At 35.6% G+C, this 24,686-nt stretch overlaps 2 protein-coding genes across 2 annotated transcripts in view; one reads left to right on the top strand and one right to left on the bottom strand.

The window, feature by feature from the left end:
• Positions 1-3,430, bottom strand: part of LOC113230586 (zinc transporter 2-like) — a 61,502-nt gene extending 58,072 nt beyond the window's left edge. Inside the window, exon 1 of the mRNA XM_026464597.1 lies at positions 3,133-3,430. Within this exon, the coding sequence (XP_026320382.1) occupies positions 3,133-3,264 (132 nt within the window). The 5' untranslated portion in view covers positions 3,265-3,430. The remainder of the gene's footprint in view (positions 1-3,132) is intronic.
• Positions 3,431-4,109: 679 nt separating this feature from the next.
• Positions 4,110-24,686, top strand: part of LOC113230400 (UDP-glucose 4-epimerase-like) — a 28,416-nt gene continuing 7,839 nt past the window's right edge. The window contains exons 1-6 of the mRNA XM_026464314.1: positions 4,110-4,451; positions 4,698-4,796; positions 18,546-18,680; positions 19,387-19,507; positions 22,580-22,693; positions 23,434-23,613. Of these exons, the coding sequence (XP_026320099.1) occupies positions 4,777-4,796; positions 18,546-18,680; positions 19,387-19,507; positions 22,580-22,693; positions 23,434-23,613 (570 nt within the window). The 5' untranslated portion in view covers positions 4,110-4,451; positions 4,698-4,776. The remainder of the gene's footprint in view (positions 4,452-4,697; positions 4,797-18,545; positions 18,681-19,386; positions 19,508-22,579; positions 22,694-23,433; positions 23,614-24,686) is intronic.

Raw genomic sequence — 24,686 nt, 5'->3', positions numbered from 1 at the left:
AAAAAATAATATTCTTAAAAAAAGTTTTGTAGACGTTTGTTTGTATGACTCGTTCGACATTAACGTTTGAACGAAGAATGTAATTGATTAATTAAAGTAAATCACATATTGTTTTTCGTAGTTTGTTTAATTTAAAATAAAATTTATAGGACGCATTATCGTATTTGTATATCTTACACATACTCAATTACTACAGTAACAAAATAGTTATAGAATAATACTAAGAAATTCTAAATGAAGTAAGCATTTTATGTCGCTTTCCTTTGAACGTTCATCCCTGCTCGTCGTACTCGAGACTTTCTTGAGAAGGAGTCGCTTCGAGTCGAATTGTCGAACTCGACTTTTGTTTACGTTTCGTTTTTTTTTTGTTTTACTTGAGTTAGGTTTACGACTCGAGTTCTTTTTAGACTCGAGTCGTGCTCTGATAACTCGCGCTCGACTCGACTCGGACTCATGAGTGTTTTAGGCCACCGAGTCGTTCAAAATTGAGTCGAGTTTATAAATGTAAACTCCCGGACTCGAGTTTTTTACAACACTAAGTATAACACATACAAATTTATTATTTACTTCCTTGCAGGCAATTTGGTGGACAATAACTGAAATCTGTACTCAGCGGGAATTTTTTTATGATAGATAGCAACGGGTTGAACAAGTCGTGCAACTTGTGATAAGCGACAAGTGTATCCACGATAGTTACAGCGCGACTCAAGAGTTTTAAATTACAAAGATTTAAAAGAAAGAAAGAAAGGGCCACTGACACTGCGCTCTTCACCCTGGGACAAGTTGACAAGTCCCATTTGCTTCACCTTCACCTTTATGGAATTCATTTATACATCTTTGTTATTTTGATTTAACTTAAAGCCAACTGCACACCAGCAGTACTGGCAGTTATAATGCTGTAGCAATACAATGGATATGCAGTTGTGCTGACTGCATCCAAATTAATTATCAAATGCATTCCACACATTATTTTGCAATTGCAATGCTGCCAAAGTGCTGCTTTTTTTTATAATATAAAGCATGCCAGAAATTTCACGAGCACCCATACCCTTGTAAACCAGTCACATTACTGCTTGGCGGCAGTAATAGGTAAAGTGGCAGTACCCTGTTACTGGACGAACTCTTTCACAAGGAACTCTACTGCCACTAAACTGCTACTATTACTGCTGCTACTAGCTAGTATGTTCTTATCCTTTTTTAAAAGGTCCCAGAACCCTTGTTACACTATAAATCTCACTCAATAATGGACAAATTCTTATATATAACTTATTTAACTCTGTCTTCAAATATAAGCTATCATCAGAGTATTGCAACTTATCACACAGATAAGTAAATAATATATTTAAAGATAAGATGTTATCAAATGCGCCGCCTAGAAAATGTAATTTATGCCTAAGTTTACAAAGTCAACACATATAGTCCTTGAAACAAGTTTGGTTCACCTTTAACAATAATATAATTTAGAAATTCTGAATTGAACATTGTATGACTACTATTACAATATTATTATTATTAGGGTGGCTTCATTCAGGGCCTATGCATCTTCTCATCGCTGCGACCATTGACTGATCTATTGTGATCACCACTAATTAAAGTTCAGAGCTAAGGCCGACAGCATTGAAAAACTGAAGGACTTGCCTCGCTCTGACAGATTTAATGTCCTCTGGTTGTGGCACGTCTCTTCTCAGTATGGAACTTCGAACACCCATCAGGGGGTAGCGTTGGGTGAGTACATGAACCGGAGTTTCATCCGCCTTGTGGCAGACTCTACATTCTCTATTCGCTCTCTGCCCAATGTTTGACATGTGCTTGTTCAAGCCACAATGCCCTATTAAGACTCTAGTAATTATTCTTATGCCGTTCCTGTCTGATGACGGCACTTCTCTCGGGGCAGATATCAGGGCTTTTGAATGCTCAAGACCCTAGCTCTGTAGCCACACTTCTCAGGAGAGATGTGTGCTCTCCTACATACATACCAATATCCATTAATGTTAAAGGAAGCAATAATGTCCCACTTTTCGGAGACCTTGGTGACCTTTACTTTTTGTTGATTTGCACTATGGGTGCTGGAAGAGGAGGTCCCATGTTTGATTCTCTGTAGGATCGATTTGTGAAATGGACTTTTCTAAATTGGTTCTGGTCTAGATGTAGAGCGAATTCTGGTGCTCAGGTACTCATAATAAAAGGAATTTGCTAGTTTGAGATCTGGCAATGGGTGTACTTGTCTGGCAAATTGTGACAGGCGTGAGAGCTACGAAAAGCAATAGGGACAATTTATGGGCTCTTGAAAAATAATTTAATCATCATCATGTAACAATCGTGAAAACCTAAGAACTCAATATTAATCATCATCATTCACAAACTTAATTTACCCGCTTGAGCGTACAAGCCTCCCATAATTTAACATATTGTATAAATTTGTCAGTGTTTTGAAGAAAATGCGAAGCGCCATTTTGAAAAAGAAAATTGAAGGGTAACATGTTTTAGGTTTTAATGACTTTTTTAAAATATTTATGTCCTGTTTTAAAATTTAATATTGCTTTTAATACAGTTTAAGTTTTAAAAGTAACTTTAAAACGTGACGCAAATATTTTCAAACAGTTGTAAAAAACTAAAACATTATCCCCTGATTTTTTTTTTGAAATGGCACTTTCTCCCTTTCTACAAAACACTGACAAATTTTGATATTACTTGAAATTAACAAGCTAACTTTATTTATGTGTTTTTATCACTAAAGAGTCATAAATAAAAAGGTAGCCTTTGATTCCTAATGATTATAATTATGTTTTCAACTAATACAATTTTATCAAATATGCTAAAAAGATAAAAGTGTTTAATGAAATAATTTATTGTTACTTAGCAACAATAAAATACTATAGGAAGGACTTAAAGAACACTTTTCATATAATATAAGTGAAGAAAACAAAAAAATAATAATTTGATTTAAATTAAATAAAATTTTAGTAAAACTACATAGAAGTATAGAAAAAAATATACAGTAAGAGATAAGAAACATAGCAAACATGCAAACAAACAATTACCTACATTTTTTGCTATCATTATGCTGTTGTTTATCACAGTTTTCCTCAAGTAGGTATGAAACGGATGTTTGAAAAACACGAAATCGCTTACCTCAGATAATAGGGGAGCTCTGTCTAAATGTTCTGAAGATGCAAAAGCGGACTCGAAGTAGACCCCTCGGGCCCTCGTCTCGTACCTGGACCCTCCATCCTCCCACATTCTCGCTTCAGGCTCGTCAGACATTCTGGCGCCTGGTCCCCGCAAAAAACTACTCAACACTTCACTGCACACATATCATTAAATAACTGCGACAACTTTTGTAAACTAACATTTAAAGCAATCCTTATTTATTAGGTAACTAATACAAATTCATATACTTTATTAGTCTACTTAAAATAATGATAAAATCGAAATAAATCTGAGAGCAAATCAACTTCAAAACACGCGTTCTCCCGACGACGGAAAGATGCGAAGTGAAAGGTGCGTTTCAGAACATCAGGACTGGACGTAACTATTCATTACACTAGAACGATGAAACAATCGGCAACATTGACGGATAAAAAAATAGTTTGGCGTTATCTTTGTTCTACAGAGATTTTCAGCTAAATTATACTGAAGACTACAAAAGTAGTGGACTATATGATTGTATGATTGATAAATATTTCCTAGTTTTTAAACTTCCTAGTTTTTTCTTTAATAGCTAACTCACTTTAAACGATAAACTCATCACATAAAAAACAAAACATTAGCAAATCTCACGTCAATTATAAAAATATAAAAAATAATTTAAAATGCAAAAGAGTTTGCAACAAGATTCAAAGCATTATATCATTGTATAGCTAAAGAATAAGACAACAATCGAGTAAATTAGTTAATTTAACAATGATCTGAAGTAAAATTGCTTTAGATTTCAGAACGCCTAACATTTGACAGATCGATAATGGATGCGTTCAGTTGCATTCACTTTATGATAATGTTACATTGTTGAACGATGCATACTGCATGTCAAAGTCAGATTTTTGACGTAATTGATATTCATTCTCACAGGACATTGGCGCAATCGCCATTTTTTTTGTATAATTTTTATAATAATATTAAACTACCGTACATAGTTATTTTTACTTGACATTGGCAAAATCATTGATTATTTCGATGGAGCCATAACATTTAACAGAAGCAGAGAAACCTCGGTCGTTTTCAACCGTAGAGAGAGAAATCTATGTTTACTTACAACCTTTCCATCCCTAAGTTTTCAACGCAACAAAATGTATAGAAAATGAAAAAATTGCATTAATTTTAGGTTCTTTTACAAGTCTCACAATAAAAATGTTCGTTTTGTATAGCTTGAGAAGACTTAAACTTAATTAGAAAACTAACTTTATTTTTAATAGGTACTTAATTTTTTTGGCTGACGAGATGAAAGAAACGCGGTAAGTATTATATCAAACGTAAACAATTTGCTTCGTCTTTCAAATCTGAAATCCTCTAATAAAACATATTTTCCGCATTTCCTCCTATTGCCTTAGTGCAATAGTCTTTACGAAATAACGCAGTATGTATTTCAAATAAATATTGTTTTTAACAAGTAATTAAAGCGTATACTGTTTGTAATTTGAGATATGCAGTTGTGTCAACAATTTTTGAAAATTTGACATAGGTGAATTTTGTTATTTCAGTAAAAACTGACGAGTAAACAAATATGAAACAATTCGAGCTGCTCATGAGTACGATTGGTCTCACATGATTTACTAAATAATGAAACCCGAAGCATTTAGGTGAGTACTTACATATAGTAGTGATTTTATAGCTATTTAAACCATTTATTTTCACACACATAATAATAATAATAAAAAAAAAACTTTATAAGTAATAATAATAATAATTTACAGAAATGGGGATAAACAATGTATAATTACGCAATTTACTGAATTAATGAATTATTTAAAAAAAAAAATAATGTAAAATAAAAAAATAATTAAAATATGTGTGTGACGGACACGAGCTCAGGGAAATGCTGAAATCACTTTGTAGTGATTTCAGCCCTGATTTTCAGCTCGACCCGACCATGGCAGCTCTACGTTGTCGATCACACACACAAATCGCAAACAAACATCAAATATTATTTATCTAATAATAATAATAACAATAATAATAATAAAATTAAATAATAATAACAATGACAATAAACCAATAATAATATTAACAAATCTAAAATTATGAATTATCTTAAATAATTTCGAATATCTTAAACAATTTTAAATAATTTCGAATCTGTTTATTGCCCGTGGTCCAACTGTGTAGTCTAACTAGTTGGACCAAGGCCGATAAACTTTGCCCTTGGTCCAACTAGTTGGACTACGGGCTCTATTATTTATTTATTTATTCTTTCTGCACAATACATTAATGTACAAATGGCGGACTTAATGCCATAAGGCATTCTCTGCCAGTCAACCATTGGGCCAAATAGAAAACAAAACCAAATGGTTGGTGCTACACTACACAAAAATAAAATATATCATAAGCCTAAATTTTATGGTTAATTTATACAGTATAAAATAAACATAATATAGCACAAATATACTCAATATAAGTATATATATATTAATTAAAGTATAAGTATATGTATATTGTTTATTATATAAGTATATAATAAACAGTACATATTTATATTGTAAGGGCATTGGACCTACTGATTGGTTAGTCCAGTCACCGTCAATATTAATAATTTTACTAGTTCTGAGCTAACTACAATTATATGTTCTCGAGGATGATCCCTGTGACAGTTCATAAAAATTCGCAAGATATAATCTTGTAATAACATGCACTGTAGATAATGTATTTTATGAATTATTTTTGTAAGTATCGCTTTTAACTGAAAATATTATATAGTGCGTGCAGTCACAGAAGAGTGCCATAGCTGGCTTTAAAACCCAACGTCATATCTGCTTTAGAATGGTGACTGATCAGGCTAGCAAACTGTTAGATGTGTTATATTTTTTATATTATTTGTTTTGCTATAAATGGATTTGCATATTGAACTTTGTTTGTCCATTTGTTTAGGTACTTAATTAAATATAAATAGTCTTGAGCTGTCCATTCAAGGAAATATAAATTTATAAAATGATATTTAATCTTCAAATACAAAATGAAAATACTTAGTTTCATATGAAATTGCATGCCTATGTTTATACCTATTGATTTGTAAATGTCTACAAATATATAAACATATACTGTTTCAATAAAAAGATGTATCAAAATTGTTTACATTTAGTTAAGTACATGAACAAATGGATTATAGATTTCTAGAATCAGTTCTTGGAGAATCAGATTAGAGATTATTTCTTACAAATGTAACAGCTTTTTGAATGAATAAAGAGGAGAGGGTTAGTAATTCGAGGTTTAGGAAATGCGGCTTGGAGCTGTTAGAGTGTGGGATATTTGCAACTTGAAAACATGATTTTTTAAACTTCTGCTCGTTCACTTGCCGACTTCCCTGAAAAGAACAAGCTAGACCAAGAGTTTCAAATAAATTCTATCTACCTATAATCTATATATAAATTCTATTCTTTTCAAATAAATTTATATGGCATACACCGATTCGAATTTATGTGGAATGGAGAGCCATCAACACCAGACATTTCTATGTAAATAATATATAATATATATAACAATAATAATAATAATATATATAACAGGAGATGAACTTTGTACAACAAATTATATTTACATCACATAGGTTTGTTTGAAAAAACAAATATACGCGATTTAAATCCGGAAAAATAGTTTCATTTCCTATATATTTTCATCATTATTTTCTGTATAATGGTATCGTGGTTGTGTAGGATTTGAAGCGTGTGAGGTAGATATGGAGAAATTCATAGTCCGCTGACATGTTCACTACGGTACATGGGAGAGAACAGAGAATTTCATTGAGAAATCTGTAACAATAACCGAATGAAACTGATTTTCCGTCTAAGGTGAATGTTGTAAAAAACGAAAAATTTGCAGAACTTTGTGATTTATATTGAGCATAGTTTAGTAAATCTTTCTTCGAACCCTCTTATGTCATGAATGGTATCTTCTGTTTTCATTATCAATTAAAAGGAACACGTACAATTCGTAATCTTAAAAACAATAATTATTAATGGTTGTAAATGCAAATTTTGGCGAATTAAATTTTTTAAATATATCAACAATAATTTCATAATAGTTTACACTTTTTATTCTATGTATTCATTCTGAGCACATATTCTTCAAATAAGGGCAAGCAAGAAATATTAGAGGTCACTGTTTGAAAAAACAACACTAAAGTAGTTTATAAAAAATGTAAAATAGATGAATATCGTACACGTTAACCTGTTGTGGAGTTTAAAGTAAGAAGTTAAATAATTTAACTATTTTTGTAATATACGCGAGGTTTGACCTTATTGATGTTCAAGATCATACTCTCCAGCAAGTGGGTTAAGTATATAATTAAATGATAGAAAAGACAAGATAATATTATAACTATCACGCATTACAACATGTAAACCAGTGTACGAGTTTGATACAACATTGATAAAGCCAATCTTCTATTTGTTACTCAGGTACTGTCATAGAAATTGTTTGTTTAACCAAGTAAATACATTTTTGCTAAAATAACTCTATTTTTATTTCGCCAGCATGATCAAATGCAACATAAAACCATGCAAGGAGAGCCTAGCCCACAACTGGGACATGTAGGTGCGTATAAATTCAGGCAGGAAGGAACGTCGTACCATACTTTACCGTGAATTTAAAAAAAAAATTTAGACTTTAAACACTGCTGCTCTGTTGACCTTTTTTTTCATATGATATGACGGGACAAACAAGTCATGCACCTGAGGGTAAGCTAAACGCCTATCCATAACATTTGCAGTGCCACTCAGAACTTTAAATCGCAAAGATCTGAGGGGCACTGTCGCTGAGCCTGTCACCGTGAGATTAAGTTAACGAGTCCCATATGCTTGTAATTTCACCAGCACCCTTACCCTTCAAAACCGGTACGCAGTAATGCTAACATTACTGCTTGGTGGGAGAAATAGGTAAGGTGGCAATACTACCCTGAACGAACTCTTGTGCCACCTGAGCTTCTCCAGGAATCTTAGCATTCTTTTAAGAAGTCTACCTGAGAGTGAAGTCACTCAAGTAGACAGACTCCAAGGTAGGTCGCCTTATAATTTGGTCGCGTTTGAAGCTAACACCATCAATTCTTCCATAGAAACATAAATTGACACGTCTCGTGTGCCTGTAGTTTCACCAGCACCCTTCAACCCTTCAAAACCGCAATGCAATAATGCTGACGTTACTGCTTGGCGGCAGAAATAGTTAAAAGTGGCAGTACTTCCCTGAACGAACTCTTTCACAAGGAACTCTACTGCTACTAAAACCTATGATTTGCGGTGTGCATTTAAAAAAAAACAACGTTAGATGCTTTTGAAATACAAAATATATATATACAATATGTATATATTACAATTTTTTAATGAGTGCGGCGTACAGTAGACCACAACTGATAATTCGTGGACACATGAATAATTTCTGGAATACCAAAATTTGTTACATTCCTGACAACTTTTATTTTGTTTCTTTAACTTATATTTGTTTCTGGAACTATAATCTTTTCAAAAAAAATTACAAAAATAAAGTTCCTAGAAACGTCATTATTTATCATTAGTTTGAGCATATTGGGCGGGCGAATCACGATAAATAGATAACCGAAATATAACACAGCGTTTTCCCCAACAATGTCCAGCGATTCGTCGCAAAACGATAGGAACAATAAAATTCGTCGACAGTACCTACATATCTACACACACGTATGCAGCTATAAAGCGCATGTCTGATAACCAGTGACTAGCAGTGACCGCTCGGCTCTCAAACAAGATTTACGTACTCGCCAACCACGTGTATAAAAAAACGTTCGTATTTTTATTTTTTTAATTTCATACTTCCATTTATATGTACATTAACAGTATTTTTAATAACACGTATCTAATTGTTTTTATTACTTCCGTTTTTTGACAACGTTGTTCGTTTTATTTTCGTTTTCGTTGTTGAAACATAGAAAATTGGACATTAGTGCATATTTTTATCTATTTACGTCTAAGTGATGTAACGGCTATAGTTACTTGACATTACAATATGTAATAACATATGTAGTCACGCGTGCACCGGTTGTAATAATACAACTTGGATAAATAGGTACCTAGCAGTAATTGTTCATCGGTTGCAATTGACACAAAGTAGCTGTTTTATTGCATTGTGGAGTACTTGACGTGTGTGGCGACGGCTTTAAATTAAACAGAATGTTGTTGTTTTATAAAGAGGCCGAAACAATATGGTTTGACCGTATTTTGGCAGATGCTAACAAGATACTAAGGGCGCGTTCCCGTTTTGTCGTGACGAGAGATAGTCGTCCAGTTTAAAGTGTCTTGCCTTGTAAATTTAAATGAAGTTGTTCACGTGTAGTACAATATGGCGATAGACTGTCAAGACAATGGAAAGGGCTAGAACGACAGTCGTCTGACGATAAATAAAACGTCACGTCAAAAATGTGACGACAGGTAATCGCAGCTTCAAACGATTGTATGACGCAAACGACAAGACAGTTTGCCGTGAACCGATAAATTGTCGTCACGATCTAGTGGGAACAGCTAGACACGACAGCCGTTCGACGATAAAAAGAAACGTCCAGGACACAGTCACGACAGGTAGTCGTGATATGGGAACAGGAACAGGCTAGACGCTAGACTGTCATCCAACGATAAGTAAATCGTTATGACATAATGGGACTGCGCCGTTATTCAGGATTACATAGTCGTTACCAGAGATTTAGCAAACTTCAAATAGGCACGGACTCTGACTTCTGAATTGTTCTGTGTTTTTTATGTGTAATTTACTACGAACGGAAGTGTATTTAGAAAAAAGTTTTGTGATTATAAATAAAAATATAAGTATTTTATTATTGATGCAAAGATCCAACCAGACCGGAGCTAACCAGCCCGATCGAAGGAATTTTCAATTATAACACCAAACTAGAAGTGTTTTCATACAAAAAAATTAATATAATTATATTATAAACATCGATACATTCAATAATATAAATTGTTAAGTATTTTGTTTTATTATATCGATTTTAATTTTTAAAGCGGAAGCACACAGAGAGCGGGTGCAGGTATCATATAAATACACGGGATTAGACCCGCCGCGGTCCCAACCCGACCCGCTCCCGACCTCGTGTGTTTCACGCTTAATCATTCCGGAATTCCAGAGGGAGGTATTAGCTACTTTGTATTAATTACTTGAAGTTTAGGTAAATGAGAACGTACGAAGTTAACAATAACAGCATTATAATAGCTGGCACGCAGTTCTAATATGACTGCCTCCTTGGCCGAAGTCACCGTGCTGAACTGTCACGTAGACGTCCCGGGTTCGATTCCCGGCCGGGAGAAATATTTGTATAGCCTACATTTATTTCTCTCGTGAGTTTGGATGTAATTTGTGGTTGTCTATGTGTGTGTCAAGCGGTATTGTGAGCGTTACTGTGTCCCCAATTTGAAGGGGTTCTGGTGAAATCACAGGCACATGGGACTTGTCAACTTATGTCTCAGGATGACGCGGTAGCAATATTCCTCAGGTCTGTCAGGAACTGCGACTGCACGACTTGTTTGTTATGTCACTTGGTATCCTGGTACCTGTGGTAGCCAATGAGCCGTAAGTAGGTTAATGATGATTTAAATAAACTGTTTTGACCGGGAATGGAATACTTGCGTCATGCGTGACGCCATTAAACTTATACCTATAGTGTTCATCGATTCATAAATGAGTGATAAGAATTGTTTACTCTGTAATACTCAAAACATTTGTATTAATTAAAAATTATAATGATTTTTTTTTTTTCAATTTACACGCATCGTATCGATGTAAATATATAAGCTTTCGCTGAAACTAATTATTCAAAAATGACAATATTAATCCATTTATACGTTCCACTGCTTGGCACAGGTCTCTTCTCAGTGAGGGTTTAGGCCATACTCCGTCAAGCTGGCCCAATGCGGGTTAAGGACTTCACACGTTTTTCGAGTGTTGAGAACCGTCTTCGACGTGCAGGTTCCATCACAATGTTTTCGACTTCACCGAAAAGCTCTGCAGCTGGTAAATTCCGAAAAACTCGGAGGTGTCAGCTGTATTCGAACTCTCGGCCTCTTCTTGAGAGTTAAGGCTCAACTCATACTGGCGCATCGTCGAAGCGTCGCGACGCGTTACTTGAAGACGTCAAACGCCGACCACACTGTAATCCGGGCGCACTTATGCCAGCGTCGTCGCGCGTTGACGCGCGTCGCGCGTTGTAGTCGAAGAACAGGACGCGACGCGACGCTTCGACTCTGCGCCAGTGTGAATTGAACCTAAGTTGAGTAGGTGAAACTATCAGGCTACCTCGGCTTATTTGTAAATTGATTATTACAGATTGTTTCATAAATCTTATTTGACTTTTAGAGGAATTGCCACTGTGTCACATTTGTGTAGGTACTGTACTTATTTTGTGATGTGCTAAGAGCCCTATACACACGGCGTATTTTATATGCGCCGATGACGCCGATCTCACAAACGCGCGCTTACGGCGCCGTAAACGCGCGTCATCTGTTCGTAATACACGCCTCAAACGCGATGTAGTGAATCGATTCAAACGCGCGCAAACATCGCGTTGCAAGCAAGGAGCTATCGGGAAAGTGGACGAAACGGGAAATGGACGAATTGGGAAAAACAAGTGGACTGATCGGGAAAGTAGACGAATAGTGAAAGTGGATCGATCGGGAAATATATACTCCACTGGAGTTTACACTTAGAATTTCATGCAGTTGCTTTATTTAAAAAATAACTGAATTTAACAAACAAAACTAAAATTAAAACTATCTCATCAAAATGCGTGTCCCTCTGATAAGACAGTGAAATTTGCTTGGGGAGCGGTCTAGCTTAATTATGATCTAAAGCGAGATTTTGAGGTCGTATGAAAGACTCCAGACCTGCAGGCTGATTTTAATTCAAATAGAAATCGATCCGATCGGGTAGCCCATCCGAGTCTCGAAATCAGATGGGTTTCCGAACGAGAAGATGATCCTGATTCCTACTATATCTTTCTAATTTGTGAGTTAAATCAACTATTGTTCCGATTTCAAATGTCAAAAGTTTCCAATCGGTCAGTTGTGAATCGCAATTATGCTCGGAAGAAACGTAGTTTCCGATCGGGAGGGGCAATCCAAGCCGGAGTAAATGCCATAAACGTGTCACCAGGAAGTTATGATAAATGTTTATGAAATTGTTGCGACACATTTGTATCCATTGTAGTTTAAACATCGTTCATAATTACGTGTCGATAATTTAGTTTTTTTTATTATAATTTTAACTTTTAAAAAAAAAACCAGCTTCAAAAGTTCGTGGACTTACATCTTTTGCCAAGTTTTATTGAAATTGGTCACAGGACAGTGTGCGAAACCGTATTCATCCCCTAGTTTGCCACCCTTAAAGGTGGAATATTTTCTTCAAATCTAACTAGAACCAAGACTTAGGTACCCTCTTTCTAAACAAAAAAAGAATCATCAAAATCGGTTCACAAATGCCGAAGTATTTGTATTTATTTATTCTCACATGTCAGGTGTTAAAAATGTGTTACATTACGACTAGAGTATAATACATGACCCTGAATAGGGACTGTAAGTCAAGATATTGAATACAACATAAGCAAATATAATGAAACAACATAAAGAATTAAAACTTTAGAATAGTAATTGAGAGACGTAAACAAAGTCGAATTGAGAACCTCCTTTTTGAGAAAATTATCACAGTTCACAGAAACGGACTTGACAGAAACGAAAAGTTGGGTACTAGAAATATTTCCTTAAGTATTCTTAAGGAGTAACCACACTTATCAACGGAGAATCGCATTAAGAGCGACGCCACACGGGCGTTGCCGTTGCGTTATGTCGTCACAATGCTATGATTTGAACGCACCGAGTGCCATACGAACAATGCGATGTCGCAACTTGACGCCGCGTACGTACTTATAGCGATGCCACACGATGCGTTGCGTCCGCTGCCCAGCCTGCGCTGTTTCAACCCATCATGTGGCATGTAGCTATAATTTATACGATGGACATGTACAACGCATGGTGTATCATCGCTCTAAGTTCGTTTAGCAGCAGTAGAGCTCCTTGCGAAAGACTTAATCCAGGATAGTACTGCCAACTTACCTATTTCTGCCGCTGCCGCCAAGCAGTAATGTCAGCATTACTGTGTTCCGATTTTGAAGGGTAAGTGGGCTGGTGAAATTACAGGCACATGGGACTTGTCAACTTATGTCGGACACACAACTGACGTGAATAAGCGTGCGGAACTTCCGCAGTTGCAGAGGCAGAAGCAGAAATGTGTTGCATCACTAATAAACATCAGGCACACTGGTCACGTAGAACCAAGAATTATTGACAATAATCCGCTAAGAAGTTTACCTGGAACCTTGTTGCCCTAATTTTAGCACTGGATAATCTTTAACATTTTTGTAGACAAAAATTTTGCGATAACGTAAAACTGTAATAATCCCCGATCGATCGTATCAATTTTTTAAAATACAACCAATAAAGATAATGTCGTTGTGTCAGACAATGTACAAAACTGATGAATGGTTTCCTGGCGAAATGGTGCTATTTTGTAAATATTGATAAATTTGCACCCAAATAAAAAAAGAAATTGACGTACCGCTTTTGTAATGCAAGATTAGACACGTGAGGTGTGGAGTAGAAATTAAAGCTTGGGAAATATATCTATACTCTAGCCAAATTCGATATAGAATGTTTAATAACAAATCGTTGCTAAGCAACCAATGATGGCATAGGAATAGAACATTTTTTACCAATGCTCATTATTGAGTGGTCCCTGTCCTGTTCGTGTAATTAGAATGCAAACACTTTTGTAGATAATTAGGTTATATAAGTAAAAAAAAACTTCACAATATTTGGCCAGTAAATACTTATGGCTTACATTTCGTCTTTGACAGTATGTATAGTGTTGTTGATATACATGTGTGTATGTTGGGAATATGTGTGAGAGAAGTGTTTACTGCTTATTGTCACGTTTTGAATACCTATTCATTTCACTGCTAGATAGTAGGCTGTGCATGCATCCGCGGCAGCTCACCCAAGGCACTAGTCTTCTGAGAACCAGATGAAGTCCATACAAACGGGCTGATCCGGGGTCAGGACCTGACCGAGTCAGGTCCAGGTCGAGGTTATAGTACCCTTCCCGTATAACCAAGAGGTTTCTTGGGAGGGTCATTATAAACAATATTTTTGTAAAAGAGATAGGCCGGCTATGGTAGATGAAAAGAAACAAAATTGTAGAAACAAAACTTCAATTACTATTCGAACTAGAAATGTTTCCAATTTCTGCCTTCAAATCAAGAAATCATTGGGAATGACACAGTGTTATAGGTAAAACTTCTATTGAACAAAATTCATCACGTACATGACTTCAAGACTGTTATTATCAATAGCCAAATGGGATTTCGGGGAAAAGTATTATTAGTATCGGGTGTAAACCCTAAAAATCGTATGTTTTTCGTAGGAAATCGCGTATACTTGTTTTTTCGAACAAACCAACGTTTTGGGCCCTTTACTGGTCTCATGGTCACGGTTGACATGACCATGGGACCTGTGAAGGGCCCGAAACGTTGTTTTATTTGATAAAACAAATATACGCGATTTAAATCCGGAAAACTAGTTTCATTTCCTATGTGTAACAATCGTGAAAACCTAAGAACTCGATATCATACGTTTTTGGTTCTTGACATTTAATTTACATCGAATTTGGAGCATAGGGTCGGTAGACTTAGCACATAGTAAAAAATGAAGAAACAACGTTGTTGTTCCGTGTTGTTTATAATGTCAGATAATATGAAGATAAGGTTGAAAACGACGCCACTAGAATTTAAGTTGGAACAAATGAATTTAACTAAAGAGTATGCAACCTTAAATGGCTTTGGTTGATTCCGCATAACAGTGAAAATGTTGAATCAATCGCTTTAGAAAATATATATTGTAAAATTGAGGATATAGACAGAAGAGATATTATATGTAGTGAACACGATTCCTAAAAATAAATTAAAAAAAAAATATCCGAGCTGAGGTACTATCGATTTTTAAGTAAGTGCTTTAGTCGGTCGATGAATTGATTAATTAAAACTTGAATGATTTCGTGTGCTAAAAACCTACTTTAAAAAAATGTTAATAAAATTTTACAAAAAAATAATTGAATATCATTGTGGTGAAACATTCTGACATTCAATAAAAAAATAATTACAGTTGACTTAAATATTTTTTTAATCCATAAATCCACAGGGCGCGGGTTCAAATCTGGCTCGAAGGACCACTTAGCCTGTTCAATAAAACGGAGGCCAGAAACTTAAATTGTATATTTTAAATACAGCTAAGCACACTTAACTTGTACGGGACAGATTTTCGAGCAGAAGTATTGCCATAAAACGTAATACATACTTAACACGACATCTAACTTATATTTTACAAATGTTGCCTATTAATGTAACCAAATAAAAAATGTTGAATGTTTATTTAATGTTCAATTTATTAATTGAACAACAGTTAATAGGGGTATCTCAAGCCAGGGCTGGTAGCTGTAAAGGTAACCTAACCGGGTGATGAAATACTTTCATAGATTTCTCATAGACGGCGCTACGGTTAAAAAGTTGTTGAAAACCAAATACAAAGATCCGACAACAAGCACACAGAAGAATTCGTGAGGTCCGCTGGTTCGTTCCGTGGCATAGCGTCTGACACGGTTTGCTAGGAGACGTCGGTTCGAATCGAAGGATTTTTTTTCTGAATGTTCGATCTTTGTATTTATAACTAATTGTTAGTAATTTAAAATGTTATTGCCATAGTTATTGCAATAGGTAAATACATTGTATTGAGCTTATGATAAACACTAGAAGTAGACAAACATCGCTTACGACTTGATAAGCTATTATTATTCTTAACATTTAACTTTATCGGAAATTTTACAAGGGTATTTACTCGCGTGTTCTTGTCGTGGTAACAATCATGATAAACGCCATTAGGTATATTGTATTATGTATTATTTGCAATTGTTATTTTTTAAATGAATTCGTCGTGCGCCTAACAGGGAGCGAAGCGCCTATTCGTGACAGTCGCAGTTAGAGCACACAAAAATCGAGTGATTTTCAAAACCGGTTACTCGGTTTTTTCGGATATGTTTCTGTTGCCATCTAAATAATTCTTTAAAATTGTTAGAAAACTGAAAAAACATTAAATAAGTGTTTTGAAGATTATTTTTATGAAATTCACAGCATATAATAAAATCGAATCAACTATACTAATATTCTAAAATGAATGTCCATATTTAGAGACAAGAAATTACACATCTACTTTTTCAGTCTCTTTCTATGTAGTGTTATCAGGGTTAGGCTTGAAATTCAGACATACGAATATAACTTACTATTGCTTAATTTCATTAACAGGTCACGTTATTAATTCTGAAATTGCCTGCGGATCCAAAAAAGTTTCTAAATTTATTTATTACTAAAACAAAACTAAAATTCACTGATTCTAGCGACTAAGTCGCTAAAACGGCAACACTGCCCGAAAGAAAAAATCAAACCACAAATATTTTTTAAAAGTTGCTGTTGTCGTACTGCTCGCGCAAGCGCACCTCACTCGGACCTCGCTAGTCGCTACCCAAAGGTTACTTACTATTTTGCGAACTCTGTCGCTGCACTGTACGTGTGGCGCACTATAAGTTTCCGAAATGAATAAGAAAAAAATACTGTAAATGGTCAGAAATTAATTTATTGTTTCTCAAAATATTCTCCGTTAGTGTTAATGCACTTTTTCATACGAATGAACCAATTTCGAAAACATTTTAACTGCCTCCGTGGCCGAACGGTTACCATGCCGGACTGCCACGCAGAGGTCCCAGGTTCGATTCCCGGGCCGGGAGAAATATTTGTATGGCCTACATTTATTTCTCTCGTGAGTTTGGGTGTAATTTGTGGTTGTCTATGTGTGTGTCCATGGCACCCGCGACACAGGGTTTCCCTAGTGCGGGGCTATGTTGAGTGTGAGCGTTATTATTATTATTATTTATGGCACTCCTCCGTGACAATCTCTGAAACATATTTTTCATACTCTTCGACAGCCTCTTCAGGTGATGAAAATCGTTGGCCGCGTAACTGGTTCTTAATTTTTGGAAATAAATAAAGGTCACAAGGCGCCACCTTCACAAATTCATTTGTCTGTCTGGCCGTGTGAGAACTGGCATTATCGTGGTGCAAAATGATACGGCGTTTACGGTTATTTTTACGGAGCTTGTCAATAACTTCCCCAAACAAATGGTCGTGTACCAATCACTATTCATGGTACAACGATTCTCCAAAGCAACAGTAGCCACGTGTCCAGTTTTATTAAAAAAAGAAGAAGAATCATCCGCTTAGAGGCACTTTACACGCGCGCCACTGTTTGGTTTCGGCTCATCTCGAAAGACCCATACGCTCGATTGCTGCTTTGTTTTGGGATCGTAACTATAAATCCATGTTTCGTCACCTATTACTATGTCCCACACCAAATTTGACGCCCCTTCGTTGAATCTGGTAAGCATGGCATTGCACCAAGTGACGCGATCCGTTTTTTTTAGCCTCAGTCAAATTGTGTGAGATCCACCGAGAGCACAGCTTTTTCACACCCAAATGGCTGTTTAGTATTGATTGTATTTGACCCATGCCTATGCCTATAGATTCCCGAATCTCATGGTATGTCACATGCCTGTCATACAATGTAAGAATGGCAAAATACGCTAATGTCCAACAGGCGATAACAATACGTGTTAAGTAGCAATTTATTTCTGGCACTTTAGAGTATACATTTTGCTTTTGGAAATGCAAAAGTGGTCGAGTATTACTTTTTGAAACAAGTGCATACGATAGGCCGCGGATTAATGTGGTTTAATGTTATCTATTTACTTATCTATAAAAAATATATAATAAATTGTATTTTCCTTTTTTTTATAATATCAATTGACGGGAACAAGCCGTGCGCCTGGTAGTAAGCGACACGTCGGTCAGTCCATATCATTTGCAGTATCACTCAGAACTTTAAATCGCAAATGTCTTAGGCACTGCCACTGCGCCCGTCGCCTTAAGACATAAGGTGACAAATCCCATGTGCCTGTAATTTCACCAGCACCCTTACCCTTCAAAACTGGACCACAGTAATGCTCACATTACCGCTTGGCGGCAGGAATAGGTAAGATGGCAGTACTACCCTGGACGAACTCTTTCACAAGGAGCTCTACTGCTACTACTAAACGGTGTGGTAGTCAAAAGTAAATGTTTTTTTTTTCTATCTTTTTGATCCTGTCCTTAGAGAGAAGATGATGAAGGATGATATTGATGATATTCCTAAATTTTATTTTTTATTTTACAGAACCGAAATGACTTCTGCTATTCTGGTGACGGGTGGTGCGGGCTACGTGGGTTCACACACGGTGATATCTCTCCTAGAGCGATCAAGCAACCCATTTGATATCGTCGTTGTTGATAACCTTACCAATGCCTACAAGTAAGAGATTAGAACTTAATAAACTCAGTATAGAGTACTAAAAAGACCGACCTCAAAAGTTCGTGGCAGTTCATCTATTTGGCAAGTTTTATTGAAATCGATTACCGTAAAGTGCGCGAAACCGGACCCATCGCCTTGTGAGTGGCAACACCTTTAAAGGCGGAATGTTTATTTCAAATTTAAATGGGACTGAGGTATCCTCTTACCAACAAAAAAAGCATCAACAAAATCGGTTCAAAAACACCGGAATTATCGCGTAACATACATTTTAAGTTTAACATTGTTTGTAACTTGTTCGATCGAAAGCAATTCAAAATGTCTTAACAATCAGTGGACCGATAACGGAGCATCGCGGAGCATTTCTCTATGCGTAATGTCAGCATTATTGTGTTCCGGTTTTGAAGGTTAAGGGTGTTGGTGAAATTACAGGCACATGGGACTTGTATGTCTCAACGTGACGGGTGCAGTGCCAGTGCCCCTCAGATCTTTGCGATTTATAGCTCTCAGTGGCACTGCAACTGTTATGGCCAGGCTTGTAGCTTGCCATCAGGCGCACGACTTGTTCATCCCGTCACAATAAATCCGAAGGTAGCCGATTATAGCCGATTGTCTTTTTCTAAAGCTCGATGTGTAATATTTATGGCCAGGTATTATCCTTTGTGCTAGTAAGTGACCAAGTTCTTCGAAATATTTAATTTTGTTACAGGGAAAAAGGCGCGAAGAAGCCAGAATCGTTGAGGATTATAGAAGAATTGACAGACAGAAAGATACATTTTTACGATGCGGACATCCGGGACGCCCGGGCACTTGGCCAGATTTTTGAAAATGTAAGTTTGACAAACATTTATTTTCCGGAGACATCGATAAAGCTCAAATAATAATCTGTTTTGACGTCCTTCGCAGTCGAGTGGCTTGCACGCCGGTTTTCATTTATTTGTTCAAAATACATGGAATACTTAACCTATACTACTTATCTATAAGAATACCCAAGTAATATTTTTTAATACTTGTTTGCATTTCCTAACATTCATTAACATATCTACATGGGGCTGTACAGGGGGTTACTGTGGGTCGTATACTAGAACTCTACTCAATGCTCAAGTCAGGACTTGAGTGTGATTCAAAGCACTAGAAATCATATTCAAGTCCTTGCCATTAGGGTCGTATTTCCAGTGCTTGAAATCATACTCAAGTATGCTCAAATCCTGACTTGAGCATTGAGTAGAGTTCTATAATACGACCCTTAGAGCTCTTAGAGCAGTCCTATTTAAGCCTGTAAGTTGGATTGCCTGTCAAATTCGTACTATGACCTCACAAAAACAATTTACTGTCCATGCAGTTTACGTTTCCCATTATCTATTACCTATATATTCCCAAAATCGTACCATGACGTAACATTTGCCATGCAAATCTGTAAAAATAAGCAATTCAAAAAAAGTTACTCCGTGACTAACGTTTTTTAGATTTTGTTACATTCTTAAGACATTTCGTATAAGTTTTATTATATTTTCGGTTTCATAATTATTTGTTATCTTTTTAGGATATGTAGCCAATTGTCAATAAATAAATATTATGAGATAACTATTGAGCGTTTTTTGAAAATTTTTGTTCGAGTTTACAATCTTTAAAGTATTGTTGATAAATTATTGGCATGAATGTTATTGCAATTTCTAAATGGAATTTTAATCATTTTAATAATTTCATTGACTTAGCTTGAAATCGTAAAATAACTTTTAAATAGTGCCAAATTTGACTTTAATGCATTCAATGAAAATGTACGAACACAAGATACGTTCCAATTATGTTATCAAATTACAAACTCACCTTATTAATTACAATGATAATGACTAGACATGACATGTAATTTTGTCGCATGACAAATCGTAAAGTATGATTGAAAAGTTGCCGATATTACGAAACAACGTAATAAGTATAATCAATAATAAAATTAATTAAAAAAATGCAATTATTCTCATTTTGAACACAATCGGTTAATAGTGCTTGAACGCACCCAGGACAGTACTGCCGTCCACTAACTAAAACTCGGGTAAGTGAAAAGTGGTAAAATTAGTTGTAAAAGTAGTTAGTTAGCTGAAATATCATTAAACAATTTTAATATTCTAAAACTTAGTTACGGTTTTTTATGATATCTCAAAAAATATTTTATCACTTTAGTTAGCGTACGGCAGAGTACATCTGTCTATTTCTTTCATATGATTTAGTATGTAGTTCCATCTCGCTCTTGTTAGATGTCAGCTAGCCAGCCAGAGACAATAATTAACGTTTAAAAACTAAAACTCATCATCCTGTCATGCCATTCTCGTTCAACTTTGTGTATTGTAATTTAAGAGGGAGCAGAGGAAAAATTCCCAATCTTCGATTTGATTTTAGAGGGGTATATCCACTTTAAAGTTAATAATAAAATACTGTATGAGTAACTACACGATATATTCAAGCATAGACATTAATAAGAAACATAAAACAATAAATATATAAAACAATAATAAAGTTTCCTCGTCAGATAAAAATTACGAAATGACCTCTAATTTTCAAATTTTTTCGATTTATCTTGGAAATGCTACAGGTTATTACGACAAAAATTAGATAATTAATTATATTTCTGCATGATCGACAACTGTCACTACGGATTTTTTTTTAATCCCTTTAGTTTTAGAGTTATTCAGCTAAAACGAATTTGGTACTTTTAATGCGCAAAAATCAACATCTCCTGTCGCATGTCACGCGAACTTCAGGCATATTATTTGTGTCACAAATTTGGGCGGAGCCCACGTCAAAACTTTTTTGGCATGAGAGCTCTTAAGCAAATCAGTTTTACCACGTCAAGTGAATGGTATGGACCTTGGCTGGTTGCTTATAAGCTCATAGTAGGCCCCCAGGTATCTTATTTAGTATGTCAGGCAATATGTGCTCCGCGTTCCACATACCGTATACGTTAGTACTTCTATAGTCCATTTGTTTAGTTAATTAACTAAATGTAAACAATCTTGATACTTTTATTGAAACATATACTTTACACATCAATAGGTACAAAAATAGGCATACAATTTCATATGAAGCTAAGTATTTGTATTTTGTATTTGAAGGTAAGTAAAAATCATTTTCTAAGTGCACATTCCATTAAATAGACTTTTCGAGATTGTTTACATTTAGTTAAGTACCTCAACAAATGGACTGTAGTCAGTTTATATGTAGGTAGATACGTTAAGGTACTAAATCTACTTTGCCTGTTCGTTTTTGTTAAGACGCTAATATTTTCGAATTTGTCTAATATTAGTAACATATTTCATTTGTCTGTACTTAAGTGATTTCCCGAATCCCGAACAGGTCCAGGACCTAAAAAATATTGTCGTAAGGCAGTCTTCATTTTCTGTCTAGGTTCCTCGAAGTTTAGGTAAAAAAACTCTACCTATTCCGATCCCTGATTATTAGACTTTTCTGCACTACTCGAGCTCCACCATGTGCTCGAGAATAATAAAATTCTTCCCATGGCACAACTAACTAACTTGAAACATTCTAGATGTAACGACGATGTGACACGACGAACCGTTTCACAAGGAGCATTACTGCTACTAAAATTACTTTGTGACAAAATTATTTTCGTTGATCTCATGCTCGTAGTATGAGTTCCCAAGTAAGATGTAATTTAACCGAATTCAAAGGAGGTTTTCAATTCGGCTGTTTTTTTGTGTGTGTATGCAACCGATTTGATGATTCTTTTTTTTTGTTAGGAAAGAGGGTATCTCAGTATTGGTCCGGTTCGCGCAATTTCCATAAAACTTGGAAAAAAGATGTAATTCCAAAATAAAGTCTGTAAGCAAACTTATGAGGTCTTTTTTTTAATATAAAAGTTATAAGTTATTTTTAATACGTATTTGCAGCACAATATCGAAAGCGTGATTCACTTCGCGGCTCTAAAAGCTGTCGGCGAATCCGTGCAGAAACCTTTGGAATACTACCAAGTTAATATTTCTGGGACTTGCACGCTGTTTGAGGTAAGTAAGTTTTATTAGAAGTCAGAGACCTAAAGGCAAAATCTGAAGTAGCAGTGGGCCGGTCATGTCTGCAGAAGGGCCGATGGCCACATTTGAAGCTCTGAGTGGCAGTGCAACTGTTATGGACAGGCGTGTAGCTTACCATCAGGCGCATGACTTGTTAGTCCCGTCACTTGATATTATATATTAAAAAAAAACAGATTTGTTCTTTAGTGGCGATCACATCATAGCACACGTAGTTAAGGTTGCACTGCGGCAATATGCACGGACGATCTGAGAAAGGTGGTCGATAGTGGTTGGATGCGGGCGGTACAATAAGAGATAAACCACATTTATCGACGCGGAATCGGATTGAGGTGATCATGTTTTTACCACACTTTGTCGCATAAAGCCAATTCGCCGATGCAGACGTAAGGGCATCAGTGGAATTTCGGCTGCCTTCAGTCGTCGGCGTAGTACTGACGCAATCAAAAACATTCGGACGTCTTCGGGTGCATTCGGGTTAAGGAAAACTTCGTTCAGACGTTAAGTAGGTACACTTTCTAAGCCAGTACACACTGGCCTACCTTACCTATACAGTACACATTTCCTTCTATTTTTACACAATATGAAGGAAATGTACAATCCATTTTTTGGCATTTCAGTAACTTTGTGCTTTAAGATACGAGTTTGAGAAACTAAGGCGACAATATACTGTTTTACATCCCAGTGACACAGGTCTGTGCTTTTTTTATTTCTAGGTTATGCGAAAATATGGAGTGTATAAACTGGTCTACAGCTCGTCGTGTACCGTGTATGGCGAGCCTGACAGACTGCCGTTAGATGAGAATCACCCTACGGGACGCGGTATGACCAGTCCTTATGGGAAGTCCAAATACTTCTGTGAAGAAATTATGAAGGATCTGTGCACTAGTGACAAGGTCAGTGTTTACTTTGGATAATAGATGGCGCTGTTTAGAAGTCCACAAAATTGTACATTCTTGCTTCATAAAACCCATTGAGTATATAACCAGAAATAGAGACGAAATAAGGGCCATATATTCCTGGTAACACATTAGCGATACAGCTTTTATAAATATCAACTCTCGTGTGCACTGAAATATAGACAGGCCAACTACTGATCTGTGTGTAAGTCTCCGTATATTCCAAAATATTCTGTATTTATTATAATAAAGATAATATCTCTAACAATGCCGTGCTGTTCTATTCGGTGGTGTGGGAAAAACAGCAAAACATCTAATTACAAAACAAACGGAATCACATTTCATCGGTAATTAAATATTCAATATGTAATTTTGCAATTTTCGTCTATTATAGCAACGCTCAAGTTAACTGGTCGATTTGAAGCGACACAGTTGACGACACCCATTGATGACACCCGTCAATTGTTTCCAACTCGGGGTGGCCAATCGGAGCGCAGTTGTCACAGTAATGATATGGCAGAATAGTTTTCAAACAAATTAAATGACATTTCGTCTCTATTTCTGGTTATATACTCGATGATATAACCATAGTGTTGTGTGCGTAATTTGATATCTATACTGACGTTATTCAAATTGTTATAATTATTTTGTCTTTTAGTTACATTTTACAATCATTATCAATGAAATTGACCAAAATAACTATAAACGTGTTTAAGTTAATCATTGAGTTATGAAATCCATGTGTATAAATGTATAATATACCTTCAATATATTTGTTTGTCTAATAATTGGCCCAACATCGTGAAACTATACCTAGTTTGTTACATGTCAACTTCTATACAACATGTGTTCTCTTAAATACATCATTATTATGAACTTAACTCTGAAAATTACCTATTTCTAGGTTAGATGAAATCTTTATAATTAGAATAGATTAGATATTTATTGCAACGCCATATCAGATTGATACAAAAAAAATTGAAAACACACAAACCAATCAAAATAATTAATAAACAAAATAAAAAATACAAAAAACAACAAAATAAGACAAAATATACAAAAAGCAAAAA

This window comes from Hyposmocoma kahamanoa, unplaced genomic scaffold (genome assembly GCF_003589595.1).
Source record: "Hyposmocoma kahamanoa isolate Upper Pololo Valley unplaced genomic scaffold, ASM358959v1 101, whole genome shotgun sequence".
In the NCBI taxonomy this organism is placed as follows: Eukaryota; Metazoa; Arthropoda; class Insecta; order Lepidoptera; family Cosmopterigidae; genus Hyposmocoma; species Hyposmocoma kahamanoa.
Note: the sequence above shows the minus strand (reverse complement) of the source record. Positions and strands in the feature narration are given on the sequence as shown.